Source organism: Nannospalax galili, unplaced genomic scaffold (genome assembly GCF_000622305.1).
Source record: "Nannospalax galili isolate Female #2095 unplaced genomic scaffold, S.galili_v1.0 scaffold278, whole genome shotgun sequence".
NCBI classification, from domain to species: domain Eukaryota; kingdom Metazoa; phylum Chordata; class Mammalia; order Rodentia; family Spalacidae; genus Nannospalax; species Nannospalax galili.
In genome coordinates, this window is record NW_008347536.1 from 12,693,911 (window position 1) to 12,711,163 (window position 17,253).

At 51.8% G+C, this 17,253-nt stretch overlaps 2 protein-coding genes across 2 annotated transcripts in view; both read right to left on the reverse strand.

Moving 5' to 3' along the window:
- The window catches only part of Capn5 (calpain 5), a 56,439-nt gene that overhangs the window by 14,018 nt on the left and 25,168 nt on the right, over nt 1-17,253 (reverse strand). The window contains exons 3-4 of the mRNA XM_008844214.2: nt 15,885-16,016; nt 1,197-1,405 (exon numbers count right to left, since the gene is read on the reverse strand). Of these exons, the coding sequence (XP_008842436.1) occupies nt 1,197-1,405; nt 15,885-16,016 (341 nt within the window). The remainder of the gene's footprint in view (nt 1-1,196; nt 1,406-15,884; nt 16,017-17,253) is intronic.
- Nucleotides 7,118-16,016, reverse strand: Omp (olfactory marker protein). Its single transcript, XM_017800893.2, has 2 exons — nt 15,885-16,016; nt 7,118-9,676 (listed from the first exon to the last, which is right to left on the reverse strand). The coding sequence occupies exon 2, from the start codon at nt 9,285-9,287 to the stop codon at nt 8,796-8,798; it is 492 nt and encodes a 163-aa protein (XP_017656382.1). The 5' UTR covers nt 9,288-9,676; nt 15,885-16,016; the 3' UTR covers nt 7,118-8,795.

Here is a 17,253-nt window from a genome sequence, read left to right on the forward strand (position 1 = left end):
AACACTGACTGTTCTTGCAGAAGACCCGGGTTTGAATCCCAGCACCCACATGGCAGCTAACAATTGTCTATAACTCCAGTTTCAGAGGATCCGATGGCCTCTTCTGTCCTCTGTGGGCATTGCACGACACAGGTGACTTACCTACATGCAGGCAATATACGCATACACATAAAATAAAAATAAAATATTTTTTTTTAAATCTAAATTTCTAAAACTTTATTAGAAAACTAAACCAAGGGCTGGGAATGTAGCTCCGTAGTAGAGCACTTGCCTGGCCTGCAGGAGGCCCTGGGCCAGAGTCCTTCTGAGGGAGAAGCCAGCATGAAGAGTGGTGGGGACCACTGGCCACCAGGGAGCATGCTGTGTTTTCTTGGGCTTGTCTGTGCTGTTCTGTCGTTCCTTTCCTTTTCTTCCATGCAGGCTCTTAAACTCCTGTGCTTCCTTTCATACTCCCTACTACCCTCTTACCCCCTTATACACACATATCCTGTGAGGGCCTGAGTATGCTTGGGAAGGAAGACCCAGAGAGAGGCTCCTCCCAAGCTAGCTGGAACTTGCTGGCACTCCTGACCCCAAACCTTCCAGTGCTCCACAAATATTGCTCTGTGCCAGGCCCTAGCTGGACTCTGGGAACATAGGGCATAGCACACAGGAGAGGTCAGCAAAGAAGGAATAGATGGACAATCAGACAGATAGATAGATGAGTGGATGTAGGAGAAAGGCCTACAAACAGGAATATAGGCATCTGGCCAACCATCTACCATCTAGGCCAGATTTCAGGAGCTACATCCCAGCAAAGGCCCCCAGGGGCTTGGCAGTGTGTACCTGAGGTCAAGATCCACTGTTGTGAACATGAGGATCAGTCCTGCATCCAGGGGCTCAGAACACCTGCCTGGGTCCCCATCTTCTCCTCTCTCCAGAAGATGCCAGTTCTTCCCCTCACAGGGTCTAGACCTACACCCCACCCAGCACAGACCCAGCACCCACCCAGCTGGCAAGGTCTTGGGCCTGGGCTCTGATCATGCTGTGTGTCTAGGCACTAGACCTTCACTTCTCTATGTCTGAATTCTTCACTAAAGGCAGACCCACACTAGCCTGGCAACTCAACCTGGTCACCCCACCTGGCCATCCCAGCCTGGCAACCCCAGTCTGGTGACCCCAGCCTGGTCAACCCACCTGGCCACAGCCACACCTACTTGGCATAGGCCTTCTCCACCAGGGCACACCAGAACTCGTTGCGGGAGTTGGAGTGGCAGTAGATTAGCTGGTTGTTGACTGTGGGCAGGCGATCATCGATGACCACGTCCACCCATTCCCCAAAGCGCCAGAAATGGAAATGGAAGATGCCGGCATAGATGTCGGGCTTCTCTGGGTCCCATTCTTGCTCCTTCCAGTCCGGGATGACCTGTGTGGAAAAAAGGGGGGGCATGAGTGCCACCCCATCACTCGGTTCTCATGTCCTTGGGAATCCAGAGACTCTCTTGGGCTCCCTTCAGTCCTAGTGCTCAAAGATCCCACAGCCTTTCTCCTTTCCTCGAGCCTCCCTCCACATCCTTCTACCCCTAACTACCCAGGCCAGCCCTAGCTGGAAGCCCACAGCCATGCCAGACTATCCCTCTCTCCAATAAGCAGGTACTCCCAGCTCCTTCCTGCCTCTGACCTCCCACCAGTCCCACCTTGGTCCCCCTCATCATCTCTGGTCCCAGGACACTGTAACAGTATTGACATCCATATCCATCTTGGCTTCCACATAGCAACAAACCAACAAAAATGATGTCACTTCCCTAATGTGCCCCCCATCCTCCAAGACTTAATCCTATAGCCAGCCCAGCTCAGCCCAGCCCAGCCCAGCCCAGCCCAGCCCAGCCCAACCCAGCTCAGCCCAACCCAGCTCAGCCCAGCTCCTACTTTCTGGACAGGCGCTCATCCCTATCCTTCTTCCTCTTCAGTGGCCACTCTCCTCCTCCAGAAGTCCTCCTTGACTCTAGACCAAGCCAGGACCCCTACCCATCAGCTTCAACACCAGATACTTCTCTGAAAGCCTTACTTTTACTGAGTTAATCTAGAAAATGCCTGTGTGACACTGTGTTCAAGGTCTGACACTACCTTTGGAAGGTCATTTCTCTAAAGGTAAGGCTATTTACTTTATGCCTGCCCAGCCAAGGTGCATAAGTGTTGCATATGTGTTGACTAAATGAATAAATTCACATACATGGGTTAGACTCTAATGGCTATTATTTATGGGGCATCTTGCAAATGCCAGGGCCTGGGCTTGCCATGGATTATGTCGATGTAATTCTCATAACGTCTTCATGAGGAGATAGCTATTCTCTGTCCTAGCTTGATAACTGAGAAAAATTAAGGCTCAGAGAGGGCAAGTCATTTATCCAGGGTCACAGAGCTAGAAAAAGAACAATACATATTTTTTGGAGGAAGGTAAATCTGGGTTTGAGGCCAGCCTTCAAACACAGGCTCATGTGTTTACAGAGAATGAGTTCTTTAACAAGATGGACCACTGTTGGCCAAATGAACCAGGTGTGGTCCCTGCCCTCAAGAAGCCCTCAGTCTGGTGGGAGAGGTAGGCACAAGGGGGCACACAGGGCATGAAGGGAAGGGAGAGGAGGGATTACCCTCGAGTGGGAAGCAGTTCTGGGCAGGGAAGGGGGAACACACCACCCCTCCATGGCAGAGTTACCAGTTAACCCTGCTGGGTATAGACCAAGATTGGCTGAGCCTCAGATGGAGCATAAGCAGCTCCTTCTAGAAGACAGTCACTTCGGTCCAGACAGCAGCTCCCAAGCACACAGGCTGGGCCAGCACACAGCTGCAGCCTTAAACTGAGAGGCTATTCCAGCGTGAGTCTCCGTGCCAGCATGAGCCTCCACCTCTATGGTCATTAGGGACATGTTGTTTACACACTTCACACCATCAGTGAGAGCACTGGCAAAGGAAAGTACTCCCTGGTGGGACACCAGAGACCAAGAAAATGAAAATGCCAGCTCTGGGAAGAGGGACTACTGTCACTCTTCTGCAAGAAGCCCCGTGAAGTACCAGGCAGAGGTCGGCTTTTTACTGAGTGCCCTTGCCTCATGACCCTATGCAGTCCATGCTCTGGGAAGTTGCTGGTAGAGGCTGCCACAGGTAGGACTCCAACCTGGGCTTTGCAACTTGGCCCCAGGTCTGGCATAGTTCAATATCACCAGATGCCTCCTTTCCTCTACTCCTTACCTCTGTCTTTGATCAACTCTGTGACCCTTTTAAATAAAAACTACTAGGTTGGCCTCTGCCCCAACTCCTTGTACTGCCTCCCCACTTTGCTTTCAAGACACAACACTAGGTCAAAATTGGGCCCTGTGTAGTGTAGGGTCATCCCACTACACAGATGGGAAGACTGAGGTCCAGAGAAGTTACCCAAAAGTACAGAGCCACTCCCAAAGGTCTGGCCCACTGCCTTGCTGCCTCCTCCCCAGACACCCTGCACTAGGTGCTCTGGACTGAAAGGGGAGGGAGGAGGAGCCCTCGAAGGGTGTGGGGCAGGTATGCCAAGACCTGTGAGAATCATTAGTGAAACTCGGGGTTTGGCCTTGAGCCCACTGTGGCTCAAGAAGCAGCTAATGAGGCTCTAGGGCCGGAGACCCAGAGGTGGGATCCCCAGGGGCCTCAATTTCCCCTCCAGCATCATAGCCATTGGACTTGGTGTGGGATGGGCTCCACACTAGCCTTCTCATCCCCAGCCTCCCTGCTTCCTGCTGGGTAATGAGAGATTAAGGAGAAAGTCCAAGAGGTGTGGGTACACTGCTATCTGTCCACATACCACATCCAGTTATGCTATAAGTCAAGGATGCCCCCAGCCTGCCCAGGTAGGCCACCAAAAGATTCAGCTGGCCACAGACAGACCCACCTGAATGGGTCTAATGATGAGTTAAACATAGTATGTTCAACTTCATGAAGTCGTAGAGATATAAAACAGTACTAGTGGAGGAAAACAGGGAATCAATTCACTTCTTGAAATAGGAAATTTAAGGGAAAGAATGAAACACTGACCCTCTCTGTTATGCCAGATATACCAGAGGCCAACCGAACAATGGGGAAAGGGAGTCTCTATTTGGAAATAAATTCTAAGTAATAAAAGAGGAAGAATGGATACTATTGGATCACCTTTATTTTGAACCCATGATTGACAGACGCCAGGTGTGATGGTGCATACCTGTGATCCCAGTACTTAGGGGGTTGAGGCAGGAGGATTGAGAATTCGAGACCTGTCTGGGCTAGTTAGACCCTGCCACAAAGAACTAATAAGGTCTAGGGATGTGGCTTCATTGGTACAGTGCTTGTCTAGCATGTAAGAAGCTCTGGGTGGGCGCCACAGCCCTGAATAAAGCAAATGTGATACAGCGCGGCTACACTATCAGCACTTAGGTGGAGGCAGGATAACCAGAAATTCCCATTCAGCTACATATGGAGTGTTCGAGGCTGACCTTAGATACAAGAGACCCTGTCTCAAAACTGCATAATACATTTATTTGATGATCACTTCACATCATGAAAAAAAAGACAAGCAAATAAGATGTGACTCCTGTATGTAAAAATTGTCCTGAACCTCATCAAGCCTCTGGGATCAAATTTTGGGTTACAGAAAATGCAGGACACAGAAGATGTCAAACACACCCACAAGGATGCAGCCAACAAAATCCAGCCAGTGGCAAACACACACAATAAATGACCCAGTTTCTTCAGAAAATAAATTGCAGGGGAAATGAAAAGAAGGAAGGGCAATCAGCCTGTAGTTATTATGGACTTCTGTTTGAAGCTCTTTTAAACTGCAAACTGTGTGCGTCTTTGTGGCACAGATTGGAAAGTAGAACTCTTACTGGGTATTTAATGATTCTAGTCAAGCAGCTGTAGTTTGAAAATCTAAAATACAAAATCTGAACCCTTTTAAGCACTGACATGATGCCAAGATTTGGAGGTTTAGAACATTTTGGAATGTAGAGCTTTCACTGGCTCTGGGTGGGATCCCTATACAGTGTTCACCAGAGGAGGGCCCTGCTGGATGCACCAAAATGCACCTGTTGTTGGGTGTCCTGGAAACTCCTGCTCAGACCCAAGTGCCTGGCTGGAGTCCCCCCTGGGGCAGCAGCAGATCCTTTCTAGGCTGGGCTGGGGGGTCAAGAACCAAGGGAAGATGGCACTGTCCAGGATTTGCTTGTGAACATGAGTGAGTTATGAAATTGAGTGTGCAGAAGGGGGGAGAGGGGAGAGATATTCAGACTTCTGCCTGACCCCAGGGGCTAGCTAGCTTAAGGCATTTCTGAGCAACCCTGACAGGCCTGTGAGGAGGGGACTACAGGGAGATTCCATGTCACCACAGCTGGGTGGGATGAAGCATAGGCCGTTTTGAGTCTCAAACCTAGAAGGCCCCTGCAAGTCTTAGTTTTTTATTCCACAGGCCTCAAATTCCCCAGGTTTCAGCTATGGAGACTGGATGAGGTCAGAAAGTCCTGTGGCACCCCCACATCCCTGTGAGAGTAGAGCCCAGGGCTCAAGATGGTCCACACTGTCAGGGCCACAGCAACCAACTCCTGCTCAGAGGCAGGAGAGCTCTGAGCCTCCACTCTAGTCACCCAGAATGTGAGGGTCAGAGGTTACCTAGCTGGGCCATCTGAGCCTGGTTACAGTGGAGAACTCACCTCATTACCATTCTCTGTAATCACAGAGCCTGGCCTGGCACCTGTTTACCCCTCCAGCCTGCATCTCCTGCTGCCGTCATCACTGGCCTGCTGTGCTGCCTCAGGCAACTCTCTTTACCCCTCTGAACCTTAAGTCCCTGTTCAGTAAATAGGACTCTTAAGCTCTCAAAATGGCAGTGGGAGTCACTGGGACCATAACAAAGGGCCAGTGGAAGCAGCTGCCTTTCCAAGGTGCTATCTAGCTTTACTAACATTCTTCATTCAGCCTCCCTATAAGGGAGGCATCATTGACTGACAGACCCAGCGAGGCTACCTGGAGCCAAGAAGCTGGTGGCAGAATGAGCCTTTATGGTTACAGACACTGGCTCTCCAGGAGACAGAGGCTCTAGAAGTCACTCCAAAGCTTCCATGGCAAATGAGTCACTTCCGCTGTGTGCACTCTGGGACAGAGCTAGGCTACGGCAGCTCACAAGGCCTGAAGGCTAGATTCCTCTCCTGGACTTTGCCCCTCTGGGGTTGGCTGGGGACAATGGACAGAGGCAGCGAGGGGCAGGTGGAAACACAAAGGTTCTGAGCCATGGGGAGGAGGCACTGGGAAGGGTCTCTGGATGCTGTGAGTGGAGGCAGGGTGGCGGTAGTCGCTGTGAGGGGAGCTCTGGAGAAGTAGGGGTGGGAGATTCTTTGGCACTCTGAAGCCAGGGGCATGTGTAAGCCATGGGTTCATGGGGCTGGAGGAAACCATTCTAATATGCCTGGGCCCTCAGATGGAGTAGCGGAATACATCTCCCTAGCTCATCACAAGAGGTCACAGCTGTGAGAGCAAAGGCCAAAGGGCTCAGAGCTTGTTTCACGTACGCCAGTCCAGCCCTTTGTTCCTTGGTCAGAAGGTCTCCTGGGACTCAGTTATCCCTATTCCAAAAATGGATGAGTGTGGAAGATGATGGGGCAGGGTTAAGAAAGCTCAATGGGCTCTACAGTGGCATCGCCCATGGCTACCTCAATGCCAAGATCAGTTTTAGACAGTCACAGATTTCATAATCCCAGGGCTGAAAGGGATGGTACAGACCCAGGGACTCCCTCTGGAAAGTCAAGGCAGGGAGAGGGTCAAGAGCTTCTAGCAGACACAGAGCCATGCAGTGACCCAAGCTGGACTAAAACTAGGGTCAGGCTGTCCACCCATTCCTCAGTCACTCCCATGGTCCATATGCCCTGCCCCAAGCATGGTCTCTGCTCACCCTTCCACATTCCACAGGTTACACTGGTACCTGTAGGACAGCCAGGTGACTGGAGACAGGTGATATGGGACCTGGCCTCCCAGCCTCGTCCTGAAGACCAGCAGGGTGGGAGTGCTTAGATTGCAAGGGTCTGGGAGGAGATAGTTCCTAAAGATGTCAGCTGGCAACAAACAACACACACCACACTAGAGGTAAGGACATACAGCCTTTATTGGAGATGCATGACAGGCACAGCAAAGGTACTTGAGACAGATTTGAGCAGTGCTGAGGAACAGGCAGTGTGAACCAAAAGGGTCTCAAGAGCTGTAGGGTGAGGTCAGGCAGAGAGGCAGAAGGGTAGAGCCCGTCTAGATCTGACTTCCTAGCAGTCAGCAGAGCCAGGCAGCCGTGGCCACAGGCACTGGCCAGCGCTTTCTCTAAGCACATTATAGAGCAAAGCCATGAGCACAAAAGACCAGCACCACGGCCTACCTCTTCCCCACAGAATCCTGACTCTGAGCTGGGGCTTGCCCTCCTGGCAGCCACCCCCCACCCCCCCACAGCTCTTCCCTCATATCTGTGTCCGAAACAGGGCTGGCTGGCTTTGAGACGGGTGCTGGGGCACTGCTGAGGTCAGGCCCCTCCTCAAAAAGAGGCTCTTGCCTATGTAGTATGAAGGGGAAGGAGGCTTAGGGTAAGACTGAATCTACTGATAACTGTGCCTCAGTTTCCCTGTCAGTTTGGTGAGTGGGTTGCCCTGAATGAACTCAGAGGCCACTGTTATGCATCACACCCTGACACCTCTAGCCCACTTCAGACAACAGGCATCATCACTGCCCCCAGACCTTGCCCGTGAACCTCAGCTCTCATAGAGCAGCCAGGAAGGGCCCCAAGAGATGATGACAGGACATAACACTTGTGTCCCTGACCAGCGAGCTGCAAAGGCCTGTCTTTCCAGCAGACACCAAGGTCCCCAGCTTGGAGTTCTGGACCCTTCTAATCCTGTTCCCTGCTTCACCATACAAGACTCAGTCTCTCAGCTCAGAAAGTCCTGCACCAAAAAAGTTCACTCAGGGTCACCCACACCAGCTGGTAAAACAGTACCAACTGCTCAATAGGTAAAGTAAAACTCAACTTATTCCTGGCCAAGAATAGCCTTCTGGCATGCATTCATGTAAATACAGCATGCTCTATCTTAATATATATGTATGTATGTGGGTAGTTAGCACTCTGTGTGACTTTATATAATATCCGTTCACTTCACAGGAACCTGGGCTAGACCTGAGGAACCAGTCATTCTCCACTAGTCAAACCAACCCCCGCTGCCATCCTGCCCCGTGTCTTGAGGGCCTAAGGACACAGCAAGCTGGTGCCAATGCTGGGAACAGCACCTTCCACTGCCAGAGTACCACTGGGTGTTCACCTTCTGATGCCAGCTTTGGCTAGTAGGGGCAAATGCCTGCTTGCTGGGTTCCCCAGAAGGCAGCTTCTGTCACATCTCAGTCTTCCTGTCCCTGCAGAAAATAGGGTGGCTGGTAGTTTGGATCTCTTGGTTGCACTCTTCAGCTCTCAATCGTGCTCTCTCTCTCCACCATGATGAAACAGAGATGGCAGGTGTCCAAGGCCCATCCATCTGTCCATGTGGCCTCGGCAGGCCTCTATGGTCTACAGCAGCAGTGGTGGCGACCAGCTTTCTAGACTACGGAGCCATAGACTGTCCCTGTGAGCCGGAATGCTAACACCAGGGAAAAGGAGATGTAGGACTCAGGGGGCCTCTGGCCAAGCTGAGTATAGATGGAGCAGCTAGAAGAGTGTCCCCAAAACACATGAAAGGGAAAAGGTCCAGCCAGGGGAGAGAGTGGTAGGCCAGAGGAAGGGCAGCCTGGGCTAATCAGAGCTGGTTAAACACCACAGAGGCCTTGAGGTCGGCAGGCTCCACACCCTCGCCAAAGGTGATGAGGAAGTACATGACCTTACGAATCTTGGCCAAGTCAGACAGGCGCTCCCCAAACTCCAGGGCGTCGGCCTCATTCCAATCCATGGCGTCGGAGTCCTCTTTGCGCCAGAAGACGGCAGCAGGGTCCAGCAGTTGACGTGTCATGAGGTTGGTGAGGTCAGGCGTCCAGTTCTGAGAGGTGCCGGTGATGGTGACCTTGCCCGGCTTGTCCAGCACTACATTCCAGCGCTCAAATTGTAGTTTCTGCTGCTGGATGAAGTTGAGGCGGTACACAGACTCAGCTGGCCGGAGAAGCTTTTCACCATCCTGCCGCTTCTCCCCTCGCTGTTTTAGGCTCTCCACACGAAGCCGCATCTGCTTAGTCAGGTCCTGGTCCAGGACCAACGGCATGTCCAGCTGCTGTTGCTGTGGCCCATCCTCTGCCATGGCCCAAGTGCTACAGCTGTTGCCACCGCCTCCTCTCCACCAACGTCAAGGAGCCAAATGTGTAGAGCCTCAGATGGCAGAAGACAAGGCCACCAGAAGGCCCTCCTCCCCTTCAACCTCCCCTGGTGTCCTCCCCTTGCTGCCACTGGCTCTTCTCGGCTCCACCCAGTTCTCAGAATGGGGTCTACATGAGGGGTGTGTGTGCCCAACTGCCTCCTCTCTGATCCTGGCAGAAGTAGGGATGCAGGTGCTGTAGGCAGGCAGGAGGGTGACAGGCTCCTCGGGGACGAGAGCACTGATGTCAACTGCTGTGGCAACCACCTTGACTACAGTAGTGGTGGCAGGGCTGGAAGCTGGCTTGTTTGTGATGGAAGGAGTGCTCCATATTGCTGTTGGGAGGGAAGTGGGGAACACAGACACATGGAGGTGCCTGAAGACCCCCAGAGGGAGGGAAGAAGGCAGGACCAGAGAGACCCATGTCATCGGAGTCATTCAAGCCAGCTTGGGACCATCCTTGCCTCCTCCTCCCCTCACACTCTCAAACCCACCTGCCAAGTCCTGTCTGTTCTGTTTCCCATGACCTGGGCATCTCTCCCTCCTTTCCCATGACCAGCACCCAGCCCTGCTACTACCTCCCTTCTGAACCCACAGGTCTCAAGCCTCATAACCTCACATCAACAGTGCACCACAGGCCCTGCTCTCACGTCTACCAAAATCCTAGTGGCCATCCCACCAGCACTGATCCTCCCCCTCCCCCAGCAGACTTGAGGTTGGGGAAGAATCTGGAGAACTGCATCCCCAGTGCTGGTGGGAGGCAGGAGCCCAGCTAATATATATGGACAGAGAACAGAACTGGAGCCTATGAGTGCATTTGGGTGGTGAGGAGGGAGCGATGCTGTCACAGCATGCCACACCTAGGAAACAGGACCCAGGCACCGGGCAAGGAGAGATAACCGAAAACAATCTGAAAGGTCTAGAGGACCACAAGCATAGTCCATTGCAGATGGAAGCCAAGTGAGTCCATAGGCTCATGAAGGGCACAGGGCTCATTATTTTGCTTGTTTGTTGCTGTTTTGAGTCAGGGTCTCACTCTGTAACCACCAAGACTACCCTGAACTCCCAGCAATCCTCCTGCCTCAGCCTCCCAAGTGCTGGGATTACAGGCATGAGCCAGGTATGCCAGGCTGTTTTTGTTTAGGACTGTTTGTTTTTGTAATACTGGAAATTGAATTCAGGGCCTCTACCACTGAGCTTCACCTCCTAGACCTGTTTCTATTAGTTTGAGGCAGAATCTCAGTAAGTTGCTCACACTGGCCTCAAGTTCACAATCTTCGAGCCTCAGTTTCCCAAGTGACTGAGATTACAGGCTAGGGAAGGAGCTCAGTGGGACAGCCATCACCTAGCATGGGTGAGGGAGGGCCTGGGTTCAGTTCTCAGCACTGAGAAAAATAGATGAAGCCATCTCAAGTCCTGGGGTAAGTTCTGGGGGGTCATTGGCAGCAATTCCAGAAAACTGCATGGTGACAGATGAAGTCAGGCTGCCTGGCATGGACTTTCTGCTCTGTAGCTGAAGGAACTGGGGCAGGGAGAAATTTGGCTGAGAGCTCTTATTAGGGGAGCTCTACTTCCTTCATGAGGAAGAACTTCTATGCTTCCCAGCATTAAATTTTGATTTTAAAAAATTCTTTAAATTAGCCAGGCGTGGTGGCTCATGCCTTTAATCCCAGCCCTCGGGAGGCAGAGGCAGGCAGATCTCTGTGAGTTCAAGGCCATCCTGGTCTACATAGTGAGTTCCAGGCCAGCTGGGACTACAGGGAGACCCTGTCTCAGAAAGACCAAAAAAAATTCTTTAAATTATATTTACTTATTAAATGTGTATACTCAAGGCACAGTGTACATATGGAGGTCAGAAGACATCTTTTGGGTATTGGCTCTCTTCCACTATGTGGATTCCAGGACTGACCTCAAGTTGTTAGACTTGGTAGCAAGCACCTTTATCCACTGAGTCATCTTGTCAGCCTAACTTTTACTTGTATGTTTACTTAAGAGTTTGAGAGTACGTGTCATGAGTGTGAGTATGACTAAGTGAGAGTGTATGATTGTCTATGTGTGAGTGTGAGTGTGTGAATAGGATGCTGGGAATGCAATCTCCAGCCTTGCATGGGTAGGTAGGTGCTTTGCCACCAAACCAGACCCTAAACCTTGCTTGTTCTGTGTCTGTGATGTCTCAACTAGACCATATACCCTGAGGGAGGCTCTCACAGATGCTGAGTGAACTTCAGCAGGAATGCTGAGTGCTGAATGGATGGATGGATGAATGAATGAATGGATGGATGAATAAATGAATGAATGAATGAATGAATGACAAGAACAAGAGAACAGTGGGTGTGATGGACCTTAGGCTCAAGGACAAGAGGAAGGTAGGTGGGGAAGGGGCTCAGAACCCTGGGAAGAAACAGAGATGGGTCCATTGACTGAGGCTTTCTAGAGAGAGGGGTTCTAGAGAGGTTGTAGGTATACATATGACATCAAGTAGTTGAAGGTAAAGATGGATGAAGTGGAGACCAAGAAACACGACCAGAATAATGGGGGTCAAAGGCAAAGGGGAGGTATTAACCTCACTGATACAGTGATCCCCAAAAGAATGAGAAATTGGAGGTTGCCAAGCACTTTGTGCCAGGCAATAAACCGGCACAGTGGGCTGGCAAGGACAGTACTGCCAGAGGCTGAGACTGAGGCAGCTGGCATCTGTTAGAGAGCATAGTGCAGACACAGGCAAGGGAAGAGGATCTGATTTTGGATCCTGAGGGATGGGACAGGGACTCAGCTTCTCCTGATGCAGATCCAGGGCCACAGAACCTGGGAGCCTAGTCCCCTCTTGGGCAGAGGGGGACATCCTACAGGAAGCTGAATGTGAAGAATTCTGTGACCAATGTGATTCAGATTCACAGATAGGGCAGGTGGGAGGGGTGCCAGCGGCCAGGGAAGAGTTGTGTGACCAGGTTTGTGGCCCGTGGGCAAAGAGGGAGGTGGAAGCCACTCAGTCACCAGACCCTGAGGCTAGACAGAGGGGGAACTCAGGACAGAAAAGCCACTCTAAACCAGCATCTGTGATTGCAGAAGTGTATATAAATATAAAGTAAGCATCAACAAGAAGCCCTTTGGCCCCCATAGAAAACAGACTAGAAGGAAATCAGGAACCCTCTAATACTGCTATCTCTGGGTGGTGAAAGTCATTTGGGCTTTTTGTGCGTTTTCATATCTGTCCTCAGGACACAGGGCATGGTAACATCTTCCGTCCACCAGTTCTCAGTGAACCAATTCATAACTGAGGTCATGAGCTTCTCATAATATGGTAAGAGACAAGAGTGGGAAACATTCGATTTTTTGAGACAAGGTCTTACTAAGTAGCTCAAGCTGGGCATCTAACTCAAGATCCTCCTGCCTCAGTGCCTGAGAGCTGGGAAACATCTAAAACTGAAAGATAGCCTGGCCTGATGGTGCCATGCCTCACTCCAGCCCTGTCCGGCACTGCCAACCCCATGCCTCATTCCCCCCACCTGCTGGTGCTTGCCCTGCATAGGGGTCACTTGTTTGCCCTGCTCTGTGACCACTTCTAAGCTTTCTTCCAGGTGAAGCCCTGGCTGACTCCTCCTGGGCTCAGGGCCACTCAGAGCAGGCAGTGGCCTGTCCCATGCTTGGGGCTGCACCAGGCACTGGGGATGCCAGCTCACAGAGGACCTTGGATCTGGCCTAAGCTGTGCCTGATGGTAAGTGCTTAACCCAGTCACATACTGATGATTGTGGGTTCACAGAGCCTGGTCACCTCAAGTCCACTATCTGCCTTAGGGAACAAGCTATTGAGTTGGGAAGGCCATAGTAACCCTCTTGAGATCCCAGAACAGAGGGAAGCTTGCTGCTGAGGGGTCCTGAAGAACAGAGAAAAGGGTTATGTAGCCAGAGAAGGGAGGGAAGTGTACAGAGAACTTCTACATGCCAAGGGTTTGTCCCTGAGGACTGGAAAGTCAGTTTTACTTTGAAGACCAAGGTTAGCAAGTAGCAAGGCACCCAGGCATAATCAGATCCAGTCTGGCTGGCTTTGAATCCTGTGCCCACCAGCACCAAGCCAGGTCTAGGAGTAAAAGAGTGACTTCCTAGAGGATGGGCACGTGTGTTCTAGGAATGACACATCTGTGTCCGAGGCTCAACACTGGGAATGTACAACTGGATAGGGGGGTAGGGTGTAGTTCAGGCTCACCCACCTCCACTGCCCTTCTAGGGAAAAACCAGGGTGGGGCAGAGGAGGCCCTGCAGGGCAACAGGACCAGAACACGAGGGGTAACAACAAACAGGGCCCAGTCAGTGGGGACAGCAGGGGATGTAAAGCACAGTAATGAGCTCCCCAGGGCCTCTGCACAACCCAGGGGCTGTCACCACAGCAGCACCCAGAGGTGGAGTGCAATTAGCCCAGAGCACCCAGCCCTGCCCAGCCTCCCCTGGGTGAAGCTCATAGAAACCAGCCTCAGAGACCACCCTGGCTGGAGCACCAACCCTGAGGGAGACATAGGCCTGCCCACGAGCAGAAGACATAAAGGGGACTTCAGCTGTGAGTTCTGAGCCACTTCCTCTACCTGCTAGACAGAGAGCACAGCTTGGGAGGCCAGGATGGGGTCACAGTGGCCTGAGTTTCCTATCAATCTGCAGCTAGCCCTGGCCAGGCTCCAGTTCATCAAAGACTCAGGAAGATGGGCAGCAAGGCCAGCTGTGGAGTCACAGGGCTAAACTGGGTCTAATATGGGAATGCTCGATGTTCTCCAAACTTTCAGGGCCCTCCCCCTTGCTGGCCCCAGCAGGCTTAGCAGGAAGGAACAGGCTGGGCCAGCTTTGTCCCTGGGGAGCTCACCTCTAGAGGGGAGACACAAATAAACAGGCAATTACAGGGTGGGGTGGGCGGTCCACGGGGTGCCTGTGTGCAGGCTCATAGAAGGGCCTGGGCTCAGAGTGGGGGCTGAAGGCTGTAGTATATGGACCAACCCTCCACCCAGAAAATCACTCAAGTCCTGACCCTCTCTGGACCACAACAGACAGTCCTGCTCCCCAACCCCACACATTCTCTGTGGCCTCCCAGCACAGGTTCCCCCTCCCACAGGCCATAACTGTGGGCTCTGTCTGGGCACCAAGGGACCACAGCACATAGCTACGGAGACCTAACAGGGATGCTCACTGGGTGGCTGGGAGGTCACACCATGTCCAGAAGACAGGAAAGCAGGGCAGCTACCACTGTCCCAGCTTTGGTTGAGCACACAGCTCCCTCTGATGGCTGCGAGATGCCTGAGAGGACAAGGAAAAACTTTCTCCCACTTGTGTCCTGCTTCTTTAAAAAAAAAAATAAAATAATAACTAAATGTATTTATTTGAGGAGGGGCACATGCAGAAGTCAGAGGACAACTTGTGGGAGTCTGTTCTCTCCTTCTACCATGTGGGTCTAGGGGATCAAAATCAGGTAATCAGGCTTGGCAGCAAGTGCCTTTACCAGCTGAGCCATCTCGCTGACCCAGAACACTCCCACATTTTAGGAATAGTAACTATCTCAATCCAAGTCTGTGTGGTCCCCACTGACTGGGAGCCACACTGCCAGGATAGCTATAAGAACAGCGTCTCTCCTTTTTCCTCATAGCTTTCTGAGAGGGTCTCATGCAGCCTAAACTGGCCTTGAACTCACTATGTAGCAGAAGATGACCTTAAACTCCAGATCCTTTTCTTCCTTCTCCCCAGTGCTGGGAGCACTGCACCATCACACCCTCCTCTCACACTTCCCTGAGCGGCAGTTACTCCACTCTGAAGCCGATCACATAGCTTCCAACTGGTAAGGCCGGCGCATCAGCAGCCTCTTGTTCCTACACTGCTGCCAGCCCCTTCCAGGAAGACCAGGAAGGGTAGAGATGGGGAAGAGGCAATGACCTGGACCATGACCAAAACCTGATCTCTCCTGAAATCTCTGCAGTAACTCTCTGAATGTGGCCTCCACTCAACCCTTTCAGCCTCCCCAGAATGGAAACTTTAAGTACTGTATTTAAGGTTCCCCTGTTGAATGTTATCACAAAAGGACCAAGTGGCAGGCGTGGTCTTTCTTCCAACTTCAAACTTTTGTCCCTGGCCCAAGGCATCAGCATCATGGACCTAGGAATCAGGACACTAGGGATTGTCTAGACTATGCCCTACTGAAGGACTAGAGAAACTAAGGCCCAAAGGACAGCAACTGGTCCAGGACACACAGCAGTCACCAGCAGGAGTTCCTTGAGTGCTGATAGTAATGTCTCCACACAGAGGATGACACAGGCAGTGTGCACATTTCACACAAATTCTCTGCTCTGGGGACACTGGTGGGGAGGGGACACATCAGAATCACCTTGGGAGCCATCCTGAGGATCCCTAGCTCACAGGTGAGGGAAGGCCAGCCTACCAACTGTAATTTTCACCCCATCCCTGCATAGAATTTCAGGAAGCCCCACCCACCTCACAGACACCACACCTATGAGGCCATAAGAACCACGGGTTGCTCAAACAACCCCTACAGTCACCCAACTCAGGCCTCACCTTTTGCCAGAGCGACTCTCGAGAGGCGAGTGACGAGCATGCAGCCACAAACCAGCAGTTGCCCACCTGGCCCTGGTGCAGGTCATGGGAGCTGATACCATCCACAAAGAGGCGGGGGTCCTCACAGATGTCCTGTAGAGAGGGAAGGAGAACATGAGGGCAGGGAGCACAGGCTGCCCACCTAAAGCAGGAAAGGGACTTGATGTCCAGTGGGGGTCATCTGTACACCCTGCAGAGAAGGGTAAAGGAGAGCATGGCTGACCACTCCCAAATCCAGCTTTTCTCAGGTTCTGTATGAGCCACGTCTCCCTTCGCTGGCTAGAGAACTCTTCCATCAAGATGTGTTAACAAATGAAGTGTGAGGAAGAACTCAGGATGGTGGACCCTAGATCAATCTTCTTGCCCAGAGTGACCCTCCCTGATCAGCCAGCCCATGAGGCCAGTTCAGTGAGGATATAGGGATGAGACAAAAGACCCATGATTACAAAGAGAGGAATTTTAGGTGGTGGCAGGAGTTGCTATTGCATTCTATGGATGATGAATGGAGGCTCAGAGAGGGGCAGCGACTTGTCAGAGTGACAGTTGACTGGGGATGGGACTCCTGGGTGGTGCCGCTGCTTGTGAGCTACGCTTGCACCTGTAACTCCATTACTTACTGGTTCACACAATCTTTTCTTTTATCTGTCCAGGCCCTCCCTCTCTGGGGCAAACAGATGTTTCTTTACATCTCCCCCAAGAATAGTCACACTACTACCACGTAAACAGAGGTCCCACAGGACCAAAGCTGCATCAGGGTGGGATATCCATGAGGAAACTCAGGGGTGGCTATCCTCCTCTATGTGATATGGAGAGACACGGTTCTTAGCTGGGGTAACAGTTGCATGTACCTGCTAAAGGTCGTAAGATGTAACAACCAAGGCTGAGATTTCTGCCTCCAAGGAAAATCAGGGTGGTGCACCCCAGGAAAAATCCTGGTACAACCATCTCCTCTATGTGGTGTGGGGTGGCTACATGGATGTCCCCCAAACTAGAGAATATACTGCAGTCTCTGAAAGCAGCACACATAGGACAGGACTGTAAGAAAGTCATGGGGGTAACTGCAGGCAGCTGCCTGACCCTCACTAAGGGTGATAAGACACACAACCAAGGCTGAGTTGTCTGGACAGAGGGAGTTTGTCTACCTGAAGGATGGCAAAGAGGATGGTCATATGCTGTGCTTGGAGTCCCTGGAAGGCTCCAAGCCAGAGTTCACTGAAGGGGTACCTGACTGAAGTCAGTTCACTGAATAACAAGCCAGGGTAACAGTTCACTGAAGGGGGTCCAGATGATCACCACCACATCCGCTACTGTAGAGGAAGGTGATCTCCTG

Bases quoted from the DNA above. Each gene is read 5' to 3' on its own strand.
- Omp (XM_017800893.2), bottom strand. From the start codon at position 9,287: ATGGCAGAGGATGGGCCACAGCAACAGCAGCTGGACATGCCGTTGGTC.